At 46.7% G+C, this 14,875-nt stretch overlaps 2 protein-coding genes across 7 annotated transcripts in view; one reads left to right on the forward strand and one right to left on the reverse strand.

Moving 5' to 3' along the window:
* Window positions 1-2,351: 2,351 nt before the first annotated feature.
* Window positions 2,352-11,031, reverse strand: DENND10 (DENN domain containing 10). Of its 5 annotated transcripts, none has more exons than XM_051620129.1 (9): window positions 10,969-11,031; window positions 9,701-9,897; window positions 8,460-8,539; window positions 7,232-7,380; window positions 6,937-7,048; window positions 6,461-6,561; window positions 5,236-5,343; window positions 4,560-4,654; window positions 2,352-3,907 (listed from the first exon to the last, which is right to left on the reverse strand). In XM_051620129.1, the coding sequence occupies exons 1-9, from the start codon at window positions 11,012-11,014 to the stop codon at window positions 3,731-3,733; spliced, it is 1,065 nt and encodes a 354-aa protein (XP_051476089.1). In that variant the 5' UTR covers window positions 11,015-11,031; the 3' UTR covers window positions 2,352-3,730. The 5 variants fall into 5 exon arrangements, with proteins under 5 accessions (XP_051476089.1, XP_051476093.1, XP_051476092.1 ...); XM_051620133.1 differs by having other exon boundaries at window positions 10,973-11,028; XM_051620130.1 differs by lacking the exon at window positions 2,352-3,907 and adding an exon at window positions 4,013-4,171 and having other exon boundaries at window positions 10,969-11,028.
* A 1,857-nt stretch (window positions 11,032-12,888) lies between these two features.
* EIF3A (eukaryotic translation initiation factor 3 subunit A) overlaps window positions 12,889-14,875 on the forward strand; it is a 31,902-nt gene continuing 29,915 nt past the window's right edge. For both annotated transcript variants that reach the window (XM_051617001.1, XM_051617002.1), the window contains exon 1: window positions 12,889-13,011. In XM_051617001.1, coding sequence (XP_051472961.1) covers window positions 12,963-13,011 — 49 coding nt within the window. In that variant the 5' untranslated portion in view covers window positions 12,889-12,962. The remainder of the gene's footprint in view (window positions 13,012-14,875) is intronic.

Here is a 14,875-nt window from a genome sequence, read left to right on the forward strand (position 1 = left end):
GGCTTCCCTATCCCTTTAACGAAGCTTAAAAAAACCCAACCCAACATCAACCACTCCCATGTTAGGAAACAGTGAGATCAAAGCACTTCCTCAGCCGGAGCTGTGTCCCAGAGCTACCCCCAAGCCTGCAGCACAGCCAGGCTAATTTTCCCTGCAGGCCAAAGGAGGATGCAGGTGGGGAGTGGCCTGCACTTCAGCTCCTTCCCTATCAGACAGCAAACACCACTCCATGTGCTGCAGGGCTGCTCAGGAAGGAGCTGTTGCCCAGTGTTTGGAGTCTCCTCCAGAGTCTCACATCATTCAGCAGAAACAAGGAATGACCTCACCCCACCGAAGCTCCCTCTGACTCAGCCTGCAGCCAGACAGCTACCCTGGGAAGGCAGGATGAGGCAGCTGTGAACTGCCAACACAGAGCTTTATGGCTTGTTTTTGATGTAGAAATGTAGCTGCTTCAAACGACAGCTCACAGCACACAATCACAAATCCTCATTTGCCCTTTTGGTAGCTGGGGAGCTGAAGCAGAGGCTGAAATCAGAAGCAGCCCCCAGTTCTAAAATGGATGCTGTCAGATGTCAACTTACACAGCATTGCATTGCTCTCAATCACAACCTTCTCCCCCACATGTGCCTGTGGAAAAAACAAGGCAGGCCAGCTCATCCAGGGATGTCAGCTTTAACAATACAGAGTTAACCTTAAGAGATGAGCTGGATTTACTCAGCAAAATCACAACTGGAGGGAGTGACTCTTTGCCCTGCTCCCCTTTGAAAGCCCTTGCTCTGTTCACTCCCTTGCAATACCTGCAAACATAGCAGAGAGGTAACACTGCAGCCAGCACACCACCTGGTTCAGGTGGGCAGTGAGCAGGGGGGGCTCAGGGAGCACCTTTTACCTCAACTGAGGAAGGAGCTCTGCTCTGTGTCCACCTGAATTCAAGGCTTTCAGTCATTCTGCATGCTGCATCCCTGTTGGAGGCATGGCTCCCAGCAGGGCAACAGGAACCATCACTCACCAGTTGGTATTTATCCAAGAACAGAAAGGCAGAAAGATGAGAAGGCAGGAATGACAATTTCATTTTACACCATCTTTTCTTCTAGGAGGAAGAAGAAAGGATGTCATCTGACTTTGCAACACCAGCAACTGCACACACAGTCTGCTTATACACATCCTGGGGAAAGGGAAGTGAGAAAGAAGCAGAAATCCTTCCCTGTCCTGGCCTTCCTGATTTTTCTGTTTTATTCTAAACGTTCTTGGGAGGAAAGCTTCAAAAGTCATTAAGAAATTCAAGAACATTAGGACAATCTTTTGAAAGTACTTAAGTTGAGGGAGGTCAACACACCTTTGCCAGCGTTGACAAAAAAAATCAGCAGAGATGACAAAATTCTTTTAATGTGTAGTAGTGCATTTCTGACCTGAACATCAAGCTGTAGCTTAATCCCAGCATTGCAAAACTAAGAGCCAAGGCCTGTGACTCAGTGGTCACAACTATTCCAGAACATGTTTACATAAATTAAAGGGTAGACTGTTCAGGATTTTTTAATACATGGGAGCATGCTGTGAGTCCAGTTCCTCAAGTGCAAAATTGTATTTCATGTGTTTTGCACAAACATCAGACTACAAGACCTACCACAACACCAAGATTTTCAACTTAAATATTTCTAAAACAGAAAGCAAAATATTCAGTATTTAGTCTGTAACTGAGCTTCTCTGCTTTTTGTGTTTGTCTCTAACACCCATGCTACCTTAATGATATACCTTAAGGCTTTTTGTTAATAAGAAACTATGTGAATTTCTTCACAGTTACAAAGTGGTGTTAAGACAGCAGACCAAAAAGCCATGTTCTGTTTTTTCTTGGTGAAAGACTTCTGTTTCAATAGACTGAATGGAACTCTCAGCACAATTCTGCAGTTCTGCTATTCCAGCTGTTGTAAAAGTCCCAAAACAGAAGCAGCAATACTAAAGAACCATCAAGAAAAAAACCCATTAATGGACAAATGGGGGAAAAAACCTGCAGAGCACTTACAGGTAAACAAAGGCAATTGCAGTATTTTTCTCAGAAATTACACCAAACCAAAAAAACCCACTCTCCTGTGTTCAGAATTTAAGCTGCAGGGTGTTTAAAGTAGAATATTACACCCCTGAAAATAGGGGATTATTCTGAAGCACTTGCATTTGCTGACTGTAATAACTCACCATCTTATAGACAGATGCCACATTCCTTACCCACATTCTAAAACACATTTCTGATTTCCTTAGCATAAGATACATAGCAAAAGGAAAACCCTTTTTCAAACCAATATTGCCTGCACATAGTTATTGATGAGCTCCAGCAGTTACAGAATAGCAAACATCCATTTAACAATATAAATATTGATTACTAAAGTTTTAATCAGAAGTATAAAATCTCTATGTAAAAGGACATGCTACAGACTACCTGTACAAAGGGCAGGAAAAAGGTTATTTCTTCTTGTAACAAAGTGCTACTGCAGAATTGACTGATTTGTTGTGGACATTTCTGAACAAATACAGATTGTTTGGCTCAAAGTATTTCCCTACAAAGACTCTAAATTCTTCTTAGAAGATTACAAAGCAGTTAGTTTCAAGCTGCTCAGTGAAAAAAAAATATAAATCTCTTGAGCTATGGCTATGCAACCAAAGAAGTAGGCAAACTTTAATTTTCTTTAAGCTATTTCCCAGTTTTCACTGTAACTTCAAAAGTTTCCATCTAGATTTACTCTACACAGAGCACCATCAGACAGTACCTGTGTTGCAGCTCAAGCAGTTTAACTGGTGCCTGTTGTACCCAGACTTTTGAACATTTCCAGTCCATTAGGCTTTAGCTCATCTGATTTTCTGTCAAATGGATCAGGAATAAATGGCCAGGTATCTTCTCAGTGGGGAACTAAAAAAAACTTCTTAAATTACTCCAGCTGTAAAGCAGCACTTGTCTGTGACTCCCCTCAAGGAAGCCCCATTTAGCATACAGTAATCCTGTCCTCTTTTCCCTCCATCAGAGGCATGGGATGGAGTTAAATGGGGAAAATCTCTAAGGCAAGAGTTCAAAAGAGGTGCTTAATTCCCATATATCTCTTCCTTTATAGATTAAGGCTACCACATCAGATTTTTCCAGACATAATTTTTTTAAAGCTAGACACTTTCAAGTAGAAAGAAGAGAACTTGTTCCTTTCTTTGGGATTTCCAGGTATCAGGTACTCCAGAGCAAGAGCAGCACCTGACAGGCTGGAAGTCCAAATGAGCACTCAGACCAGCTGTGCATTCATTGTATCCCTGTGCAGAGACTCCCACAACCAAACTGTGCTCATTTACAGCCCATGTGCTGCAGCCCGTGTTCCAGACCCCAGGGAGACAAGTCAGAGCATGAGCAGAGCTGTCCAGCATTCTGGAACCTGCAGGACCAACAGCCACTGCAATGATGTCTGGCACAGCCTGGACACACAAGCCCATGCTCCTTGTATTTACTCTCACATTGTGATAGGAAATAGAGGAGCCATATATACACAGTTATAGTTGGGGAAAGATAATGACACCAGGAATGTTCCCAAATATGCCTCCATATGCTCCCAGCCAAGCTCCAACACTCTGCATTATATCAGGGTAAATACAACATTCACTCTTATACCTTCAATTTTTCCATATAAAATACCAGGCCTTCCTATCTGTGTGGCAAAGAGAGTCTTTCTGAGTTGGTCCATAACCCTGCAGTGCATAAGAATCAGATTTTAAGCATTTGTTCAGCAGCTGCCAAATGAAAAAGGAAGTTTTCTGTAGCTGGTGGAAACCGCTTTTGTTTCAGCGCCTCAGAGTTAAGGGTTGGTTTTTCATTGCCATCCGAAACTTCAGTGAGTGAGGCTAAAGTAGCCAAGATTTCTTTTGTCTTCAGAGAAATATCCTTGAAGAACAGAAAAACAAGCAACCTTGAGTACAGTATCAGGTGTTATGATGGCTTAGCATAGACTTATTGAAAAAAAAAAAATCAATACAGAACAAAAAGGAAATCATGACAAATAGCTAATTTTAAATAAAGAGCTCATTTATTCTCAGGGAAACTTGCAACAGCTCTTCAGTCTGCTCTTGTGGGATGTGAAATAAAGGGAGCATGGCCTCTCCACAGGCTCTTTTGCCTAAGCTGCACAGTTGTGAAATCTCTAATCATCTATCAGACAGGGGAGAAAGTGAAAAAAAACATCATCATAAAAATCAGGCTTTATAGCTGAGAAGCTGTATCTCCACAGGACTTTTTCAAAGGTATTGAGCAAAATACCTGCTTCGTGGAATAAACTGGGGAACTAATTTTACTGAGAGTCTTATAATCAACAGAATTTCTAAAGTTTCTTCAGCAATACCCAAGAGATCATACAAACCAATTATGTCAGCCTTAGAAACCCTTATGAGGAAGAAAAATGCTCCTTTCTAAAGGGGCAAAGGATACAAGAGAACAACTTATTCCTAGGGACAATCTTCCTCCTACTCCCCTCCTTCCACCAAGATCTAAGTGATAGAATTAATTTAACTAGATTTAAAAAGAAAAATAAAATATTAACCTTAATGACTTGGCTGTCAGATTTATCTGGATCTTCAGCAGATTGAACAATTAGTTGTCCAATTTCTTTGTGAAGTTTTCCCATTGTCATTGCCTCTGAGTAAGAAATAAATGCACAGATATTAATGTAAAATTACCATTTCTGCAATATCTAGAAATGTGTGTGAGAAACAAGCCAAAACAAGGAGTCCTCTTCATGATTCCCCTGGAAATCTATGGGTAAAGGCAGTAACCTGACCCATCAACAGCCATGCTGGCACAGGCTAATTGTCTCCCTTTAAAGTAGCCCTAAGCAGATTACAAGGAACAGCACAATGACAAGCAATATTCAAGCTTGCCTTTCAAATAGTCCAAAATCTCCAAGTATTTAGTACAATGTTCTTCTAAAGACTCATGTGATATCTCTGCATCCAGCAAGCCCTAGCTGAACATCTCCTCCACACAACAGCTCAACATAAATCTTGAAATTTCAGTGGTTGGAAGTCAAAGCATGCCACTGCAAGTTTCACCATTCTTCCAGGATCTCAATAAAACTGAAGGACAGAAGCTTACACACTGGCTTTTCAGAACCAGGGTGGAAGCAGGATCAGGACTGCTTGACCTACAGCAAGGTTCAGCAATTACCATCAACTCTGGAATAAACAGTCCCTGAATCAAAACCATAAAGTACAGCCAACCTTTGACTACAGGGGAAATGGTGATCTCACTGTCTGCCAAATTCACATACACATCGTAGAGGTCTGGTCTGCTGTTCACTTCAGAATCTGTAAATCCAGCAATGTAACCTGGAGAGCAGAATTTTGGCAAGATTAAGATCTTAATAAACAAAGCCAGGAGATTGTGGAAAATCACAGGCCTAAAGTCTGTTCTATGAGTGTTTGTCCCAACAAACATTGGATCCAATAGACTGCTCTCTTGACATTCTCAGTCGTTTGATGAGTGCATCCAGCACAATGATTCACTTCTGATCAGCTTAAAAATCAGCTTCTAACATTTCCTTGATCATGGATGAACCTCTAATACAATATGCAATATAAAAGGGTTATCAATTTGAGATTGCAACCTCTCTTTCTAACTTACTACTTAGATCATTAATTTGCAAATGAAAACCCACTTCCTCTTTAAAAGAATCTCCACTTGGGAGTCCCTTGTTGCCAACTAAGTCAGTATTAGATTGGAACAGAGGAATAAAACCAGCTGATTTTCTTATTTATAGCAACCCAGGTGAGCAAACTTGTAGCAGCTTTACTTTGTGGAAGATGTTTAGTGAAGCAAGCACTGTTGGTAATGCAGTAGAAATATTGATGATGAGTAGTCTTCTTGCTCATTATTCTGTATAAAGAGGCCACTTAATTGCCACATTATGTGTCATGCTAACCTTTGCATAAACCAAGGGCCTCTTCCTGGATTATGCATTAAATACTACACATAGACAGCAATATGTCACACAGATCAAACTCCTACAGAGCTGGTCAAGTCCACCTGTGATTAGGAGCCAGAGACTTCACTGGCAGAGTCAGAAGAAGTATCTGGAACTTCAGAGTTAGAAGTTGGAAAACCAGTAGCTAAAGTAAGCTGGTTCTGTACAACAATAAGACTTTCAATCTCTCTGGTCACAACATCAGAGAAGTCTCAAGTCTCAAAGCTTGTAGATTTTGCATCTACAATGAAGGGCACACTGATGTGGAACCACCTAGAAACACCAGCTTAGAAATTATCTTTTAACATACTTCTTTTGTTGATTTGCTTTTTCTAAATAAAACCATGTGGTTTAACTCTGAACAGCAGCACTAATAGCAAAATAACATTTTTATCCTTAAAGATCCCTGGTGCAAAACAGTGCAGGAATAAAAAAATAAAGCCAAGATTTAATTTCTGTTTGGATTAGTAAATGATCACTACCTGTGCAGGCTTTTAAGGCATCCAGTTCCTCCTCATTTAGATGTACATATGAATGAAGAATTGACCAGTCTTGTCGATGCCACACTAAAGCAGGCAAAGTCCTAGAGAAATGAGATCAGCACTTGACACACTGTAGATTTTTACCTGAACTAATTAAAGTTTCACAGTATGAAATGCATGTAATAAAAAAGAACTAGTATGATTAGGTCTCATTTGGCATCAGTGACAAGAGATTCTGACTATCAGTGCAAGCAGAGTTTATTGCTCATTCTACAGTTACATTTCTTCAGCTGATGGACATATGGCCAAAGCCTCCAGAGGGACTTATCTGGATTTTAATGAATAAGTTTAATAGACATATGGACATTTAGACATTCATATATGGACATACAGAAATATGGACATTTCTCTCAATGAAAGGTTCAGACTTGCTGGACTTCTGGAGGTGGGTGGGCAGGTAGGGGTTGACAAAATACCTGGTAAACTCCTGGATAGCTTCTATTCTAGGATGGTACACCACAATTCTCTTCTTTAACATCAGTGCTGTATATAAGATAACTGTTTCCATTCCAAACTGAGATACTATATCTAGAAAAAAAGGGGGCAATTATTTTAAGGAAGACATACATGCGGATATCCTAATTGTTTTTGAAGAAGCTTAATAATAACAGCACAGGTAATACTGTTAACACTATTTACTTGAAGCAATGAAAACTGGATTGTATTTTATACTGTAGAAAAGAAATTCAAATGGTGACTCCTGGTATTCACCTTTGATGGAACCAGCAAGATAAGCCTTCCGAGCATCAAAATCTTTGCTGAGGAAAGATCCGTTTTCTTCACTTTGGCAGATCCCCTTTGTAAGGACTGCAATGTAACTCTCCATCATTTTCACTGGGCTTCCATGCTTCAAGTAGATTCTGTGTGAAAAGAAAGAGTTTAGGATTTTGCCTGCAATCAGTACCAGGAGATATATGGAAAAAAAAAAAAAAATCACTGTATGGCAAATAAGACACTTAGCTGAGGTTTTAAATACCAAACTACAAGTCTCTCAGTACACACACAAAAATGTGTCGGTCTTCTAGGATCAAAAGTTACCTTGTATTTTGAGTTTCCTGTTGCACGAAAGAACCAACAGTTACCACCACAGAATCACAGCACAAAGGTGTAAGCAGGTGTCCAGATGAAGGATTCTTGGCAGGGTAACTGCCTGATGAAAAAGCAACTACAACAGTGACTCCTGCTATTACATGCAGGCCACATGACTAGTTTTAATTTACTATCAAAGCAACATTAGCCATCTTCTGTACTCTTTGTTAACTGGTGAAAGAAAAATATAAATCTATGTCCTTCATACTCGTTTATAAAAACAACAAAGAGACACCATCATCTATTTTACAGGTTAAGGTACTTCAGGAGCAGTGCTAAAGCCCTCAAACACCTGTTTTCCATATTAGCTGTGGTACAAAGCTATTTGGACAATGAAAAGAGAAGATGGCAGCCTGGTTGAAAGAAGGTAGAAGAGAGCCAGAGACCTGGAGAGGCAGAGGGCCCTCTTTTTCCTAGAAGAAAAGCAAAAAGAAGAAAATATTCTAGGTGTTGTGCCTAGTTCAGAGGAACTGCAGGAAACGGCTGCAGTAGAGCTGGTGTGGAGGGATGCAGGCGACCCACCATATACACAGTGACCTGTGACTCTTCACAAATGTTTATACTTCTTAAAAATAGCAGAGAAAATGAGTGTGGGTGTGAGTGTAGGGGGGTGGTGTATTTAGAGAGGACAGCAAAAACCTACTGGGCACCTGACATTCACCCAGTACTTCTGGCGTGAACTCAAGTAAGCTCAATTCAAGGATTTACATAATCTGATCCAGTTTGTAGAACTGAATTTTCAGCAGATTGTTAAACCAAATGCAAACACAACGCAATGAAATTTAACCTTTTGCCTTGGCAAGACTAAAACATGCACACAGCAGCTCCTCAAAGCAGCTTTTATACAGACCTACACAGTATCCTAGTGAAGGCTGCATATTTCTCTGGGTTGAAGTCTTTGGCCGTCAGAACAATGGAGAAGTGAGTCACCTGGGCAAGAGAGATGCACAGAAAAATACACAGCTTATTTAATGTCCCCACATGAACAGTCTTTTCTACATGTTTGAACTTCCTGCAGTACTCTCACAACGTGCTTCAGGAAAAACCAAAGTGAGCAGCAGCAGATCCAAGTCAATGACTGGAGAAATACCCTAGTTAATGGACTCCTGATGTCACTTGTTTCCATTGAGTCAGATCTAGTACATACTATCTTTTGCTTAATCTGCTCTTATAGAGTTACTTTCCTCTTTGAGATTATTTTAAAAGAGAGAAAGGCAGGTAGGAAACTTCAAGAATTTGTTGCCAAAGGAGGCTGTAGAGGCAGACAACATCAACATATTTAAAAAGAGACTGAAAAAAATTCCTGGACAGCAGGCTGACAAAGAGAAAAGCTCTTTAACTTCCTTAATTGAGTGACTGGGACAGTATGAGGCTGAAAATCAGCAGTCAATGACCAGGCTCATGTGTCCTCCTTAATTAGCATCACCACCACTGTCAGGGACAGCACTGGAACAGGTTATTTTACGATATGCTTTTTACACCTTTCAGGTTCATAGGAGATGTCAGCTTGGAGTGAGGAAAGGCAAGCAACATTCTGCTGTGGGCATGCAAAATTACTGCACTATCTTTCTACTTTAAAACATAGCATGAAATAGAACACTGAATAAGCTTAGTAAACAATTCAATGAACTTCATACCAGGGGAAATATAGAAGATGCAAGTATATTTGGAAAAGAAAGTACCTATATAGCTCAACTACTTGGAAAAAAAAGCATCAAGTTCTATAGGAACAACATTTTAGACATGATGAAAGACCCTTTGTAGAGCTTTTTTTTAATAAAAAAGAAAAAAATTACTGACTTGAAATGCAAAGTAGCTTGAAATAATGGCATCAAATAGCACCTCCTTTTCAATACACAGAATCTAAATCGTGTAATTAATATATCAATCTCTTTGCACCTCCATCCAATATACATCTTGGTGAAAACCTTAATGTGCAGACTAGTTAAGACAGCTGGGTAACAGCTGCATTTGTGAGCACACAAAACCTCAAGTCCCTTCCCTTTCTCACAACACTGCTTAAACTGCCAGAGGAAGCTCTGCAGAATTCTTCCCTGCACTCTAACAAAATACCAATGGGACGAGTCCTACCTTTTTCAAGGCTGGAGAATCTTGAACTTCCACAGTCGTGATGTAGAACCATGACCTCTTATACTGGCCAAACACGAACGTGTGAAGCAGTTTATTTTCATCTGTAAGGCAGCACTTCCGCAGCAACAGACTCCTCAGTTCAGCTGTTATGGATGGATAACACCAAACCCACAAAGCATCTCCGTTGGTGTCTTTTTCTATGGTGGAAAGATGTTCACTGTGAGAATGCCAAACAGCAGCAAGGAAGTAAATCGATGGGTTAATCAGGTTTGTTTCCTGGAATCTGATTAAAATTTCACCTTACCCTGACCCTAGACATTCAGTTCTGCTGCTACAGTTTAAGCTGTAGGGCAGCACTTGTGCTGTGGGTTTTATTTTGTCAGTGTTATTAAACTTCCACACCTGACCTGCTTCACGAGGTCAAAAAAGCATCAGGAGTTTGAATACACACTCATATGAGCAAGGTATTGATCAACAAGCACTCAGATCAGCTGATTTATTATTTTTATCCCTGCTTTTCCCTTTTCTGATCTCACAAGAAAACGCCAGAAGCCGCCTATTTCATAGAATCCCAGACTGGTTTGGGTTGGAAGGGGGGTTACAGCTCATCCACTCCCACCCCCCTGCATGGGCAGGGACACCTCCCACCAGCCCAGGTTGCTCCAAGCCCCATCCAACCTGCCCTTCAACACTTCCAGGGATGGGGCAGCCACAGCTTCCCTAGGCAGCCTAGGCCAGGCTCTCACCACCCTCACAGCCAAGAATTTGTTTCTAACATCTGATGTAAATCTCCCCTCTTGTCCTCTCCCTCCCTGCCCTTGTCCCAAGCCCCTCCCCAGCTTTCCTGGAGCCCCTTCAGGCACTGGAAGGTGCTCTAAGGTCTCCCTGGAGCCTTCTCCAGGCTGAACACCCCAGCTCTCCCAGCCTGTCCCCAGAGCAGAGCTGCCCCAGCCCTCCCATCATCTCCGGGGCCTCCTCTGGCCTCTCTCCAGCAGCTCCAGACCCCTGTGCCGAAGCACCCCAGACACAACACCCCGGGCAGGGTCTCCCCCGAACGGAGGGGGCGAATCACGCTGCGCTGGGTGCAGCCCGAGATCCCCCTGGTCTTTTTTTTTTCCCAAGGCACCGTGGCGGAACCGCGCCCGGCCTGGCAGCCCCGCAGCCCCCCCTGCCCGCGCCCGCCGGGGACGGGCCGCGCAGCCGCCACTCGGCGGGGCACAGCCCCCCCAGCCTGCCCGCAGCCCCCGGGGGGCCGGCAGGGCCCTTACCGACCAGCCCCACCGCCAGCAGCAGCTGCGTCTCCGGCTCTGCCATCTTCCCGGCCCGGCCCAGCCCCGCCGGGCCCGCCCCGCGCTCCCGCCTTCCCCGCCTTCCTGCCCCGCCGCCATTTCCTCCGCGCTCCCGCCCCCGCCGCTTCCCCCCGCTGCAACCCGGGGGGCTGGGAGGACAGAAAAAGACATGCAGGGTTTGCGTGAAGCGCTCCCCAGGCGGCTGCCCAAGGAGCCATGAGTAGAAGCTGTGCCCTGAGCAGAGCCCGGGGCACCGAGCAGCCCCCCGGTGTGCGAACTGCCCGGGGCACAGAGCAGCCCCCCAGTGTGCGAACTGCCCAGAGCAGCCCCCCCAGAGTGCGAACTGCCCCGGGCACAGAGCAGCCCCCCCAGAGTGCGAACTGCCCGGGGCACAGAGCAGCCCCCCCAGTGTGGGAACTGCCCAGAGCACAGAGCAGCCCCTGGCCTGGGAGAAGAGGCAGATGAGGGAGGAACCCCCAAACTCCCTGGGATAGCTACAGGAGCTGCTGGAGAAGAGAGGCCAGGCCCTGCAGGATCGTGCCTGGCTGGGGAACACGCTACAGGGTGGCCTGTCGGGTGATTTTTTTCGTAAGGGCATAAAGTTAAAAGTGCAGGCTTTTAATGTGTTTAGCCCCCGTGTAGAAAGAGACACGAGGAGTCAGGCCATCAAAGCCGCTCCTGACACGAGTCATCTGACTGCAGCCTGGAGGGCTTTGGGGAACTTCAGAGAGCTTCTGAGGAGTGGAGTGGGCTCCCGAACAGCAAACACTGCTGTAAGACAGTGAGAAATAGATGTTCTCAGAAAAGGCTGCAAGGCCTGAGGATGGGCAGCGGCAGATGCTGCCACCCAGACCTGGCACCCACCTCACAGACTCCTAGATTAATCTCACGAAGACAAGAAAAGCACTTGTTCAGGACTATAAATGGCTTAATGAAGACTCGTACCGAGTGCCCAGCTGCGGTTTGATGCAGGAAGATCTAGGTTGCCGGAGACATTTCACGACACAGGCCGTATTAAAACACCGGCGCGTGGATCAGTAGTGGGGCCTGAGGGAGAACAGCGTGTGCAGCACCAGCCCCTGGATCTCAGGGAGCAAGGACACAGGGACGTGGAGAGACTCCCCCGTCAAGACAGTCTGAAAAAGCAAAGTTGCTGTTTGGGGGTTTTTTTCACTCTGGAACGGAGGCCCATGCAACACGGAGTGAAGAGGGGTTGCTGTGAAACGGATACAGGTTCCATTGTCTCTCCACGTACCAGAAGAAAATTTTCTCTCTGGTGGTTTTGAAAAACGTGCCCTGGTACTAGTAGTTACCTCATGAGCTGTGTTGCTGCTTTTAAGAGGAACGGCTTTATCCCTCTGAAAGATGTCCCCAGATTTTTAAATCTGCCGCCGCTGGTATCTATGTGCACACAGCAGGGCCTTTCTGCCACTTCTTCACTGTCCCCAAACAGCTTCTGAACGGGCTGGACAGGCTGTGAAGAGCAAAGGCTCAGCACAAGCCATGACTCTCAACTCAACGCAGTGCATCCAGAAGCTGACGGCCGAGCTTCCCCAAGGGCTCGGTGCTGCTCCCTGACACGCACCGCTGATGCCACCACCGGGGGCCGGATCCAGCCGGGCCCTGCCGTGCCACAGGCAGACGGGGCTGCCGGCACCCGCCGCCGCAGGGCCCGCCCTCCCTGCGGCAAAGCCCAGCCGGGCTGCTGCGCCGGAACCCGCCTGCCCGGGGCTCGGCGGGGAAGCGTCCCCGGGACCCCAGCAGCCAGGCCGGCAGCCCGAGGCTGACACGGCTCCGGCCACGCCAGGCTGGGGCTGAGCTCCCGGGGACGGACCTTCCCCTCCCGCCCTCCCTCCCGCCGGGAGGAGCTTCCGCTTCCGGCGCCGGCGGGGCGCGGGCCGGCCTCCCTTTCCGGCCGCGCAGGCTGCCTGGCAGGAGCACGGAGCCGCCGCCGCGCCCGAGGAGCCGCCATCATGCCGGTGTACTTCCAGCGGCCCGAGAACGCCCTGAAGCGGGCCAACGGTCAGTGCGGGCCGCCCCTTCCCCCCCGCCGCCTCGCCTGCCGCCCTCCCCGCCGCGGCGGGCAGCGGGCGCCGCTCCCCTGCCCTGCCCTGCCCTGCCCTGCCCCGGCCGCGCCGCGCCGGGCCCTGCCCGCCCTGCAGCCCCTCCGCCGGGCCCGGGGCTCGGGGCCGCGGCCGGCGCCGCCTGCGCGCTGCGGAGGGGCCGCCTCGAGGCCGCCTCGCCGCCGGGAAAGGGCGCGGGCCTGCCGGCGCCGGCCTTGCCGCATGGCGGAGGCCAGGCCAGGCCAGGCCAGGCCCGGGCGGCCGCGGGGAGCGGGCCCGGCCCGGCTCCGCCTCCCCGTCCCCGGCGGGGCCCCCGGCCGCCCGCGGGCCGAGGCGGTGGGCAGGCTCCGGGCGAGGGGCCCGTTCCGGCGAGGGCAGCGCGGCCCGGGCCCCGCCGCGCCTCGGGCCCTGCGCTCCCGGGAGCCCGCGGCGGAGCCCGCCCGTGCCCGCCGAGCGGCAGGGGTGTCCGGACCGGGCCATCCCGCTCCGGGATGAGTCCAAAAGCGGTCTGATGCTGGGCCGTGTCGTATTTAGCAGTCCCATCCTTCGTGTAAGTCTGGTGAGAACGCAGATGATCCAAGCCCTTCGGTGCTGTACAGGCTGATGAATAAGTTTGCCCCCGGAATAGAAACCAAGGAAGAGTGTGCTGGAGCTGGCTCTCACTGCCTGCCGCATGTGAAAGCTGTGCTGGTTATATTTATCAGCTGTTTCCTTTCAGGCTAAATATATAGCTTTGACACTTTTTAATAGTGTCCTATTTTGAGCACGGAGCAAAATCGTTTAGAGCCTTTGTTGTCACGGGACTGATTGCAGGATGACACTTCAAGACATCTAGAAATTACAGATGATGCACAGGTCCTGAAATGACAGCTGAGCAGGCTGCCTAGTCTGGGGCCTGTACTTAATTCGAGGGCTTGGTATTTTAACAGGAAGGTGTTAAATAAAGGATTGCACATCTTCAAGTTTCCTAATCTAAAATTATCGTAAAATTTGTTCACACAAAGATAAAAAGATGAAAGATAAAATCAGCTTCAGTCAGGTTCCAGATACGAAGTTGTATTTTAGCAGTCTTCTCACTGGAAAAGATGCACTTACCATCGTATACAAACTGTAATTAAACACCAGAATTCTTGGGTAGGGAAAGTTGTACTTACTTGATGGGCACGTCACGTTGCTGGAATTTTGCCCTTAAACTACTGTATGCATCTGACATTTTATTATTGCTTTCCTGGTATGGGAAGAGTGGCTTTAAATTCAGTCTCTTGCAGTGCTGCAGATCTGCTGAGTTCTGGGGCAGTGAATGAGTGGAGCTGAACTGAAAGGTTGGAACCGAAGGGAGTGCTCTCTAGGCAGTTGCTAGCAGTGCTGAGTCTTGATAAAATGAATGGGAAACATGAGAAGCTACGTCAGGTCTTGTAAGCTGCGGGGGCTCAGTCTCGCCATGGCCAAGTAAAATGAAGGGTGAGAAGTCGTATCTGAGGCAGACTGTAGGTTGCAGGAAGCAGTTTAATGTTTGATGTTTTAATTGGAACACCCCGTGCAGTTTGTAGAGGTTCAGAGTTTGTGTTTTATATGTAAGGCTTAATAGAGCGTTTTGGGGCACTTCAGGCTTCAGGTTCTCAGTAGCCTCAATGTACAGATGTCATGTTTGGAAGTAAGAGCTCGAATGAGTATAAATATGTAGAGATACGTAAGAAAAGCAGGTTTTCCTTATAAATGATCATTGTAGGTCAAAGTCAGCCTTTTGCTATTGTTAGTGTCCAGCATTGCTTTGAAGTCAAGGATGTAATGCAACTTCTGGGAGTGCTTTGTTGTGGCAGATA

This window comes from Apus apus, chromosome 4 (assembly GCF_020740795.1).
Source record: "Apus apus isolate bApuApu2 chromosome 4, bApuApu2.pri.cur, whole genome shotgun sequence".
Taxonomy (NCBI): domain Eukaryota; kingdom Metazoa; phylum Chordata; class Aves; order Apodiformes; family Apodidae; genus Apus; species Apus apus.

Coding starts and splice junctions, on each gene's coding strand:
- DENND10 (XM_051620129.1), bottom strand. CDS start 11,014: ATGGCAGAGCCGGAGACGCAGCTGCTGCTGGCGGTGGGGCTGGTCG. Junction 7,381..8,459: donor TTCACTAGGATACTGTGTAG/GTCTGTATAAAA, acceptor CTTTTCACACAG/AATCTACTTGAAGCATGGAA. Junction 4,655..5,235: donor CATTTCCCCTGTAGTCAAAG/GTTGGCTGTACT, acceptor TTTCTTACTCAG/AGGCAATGACAATGGGAAAA.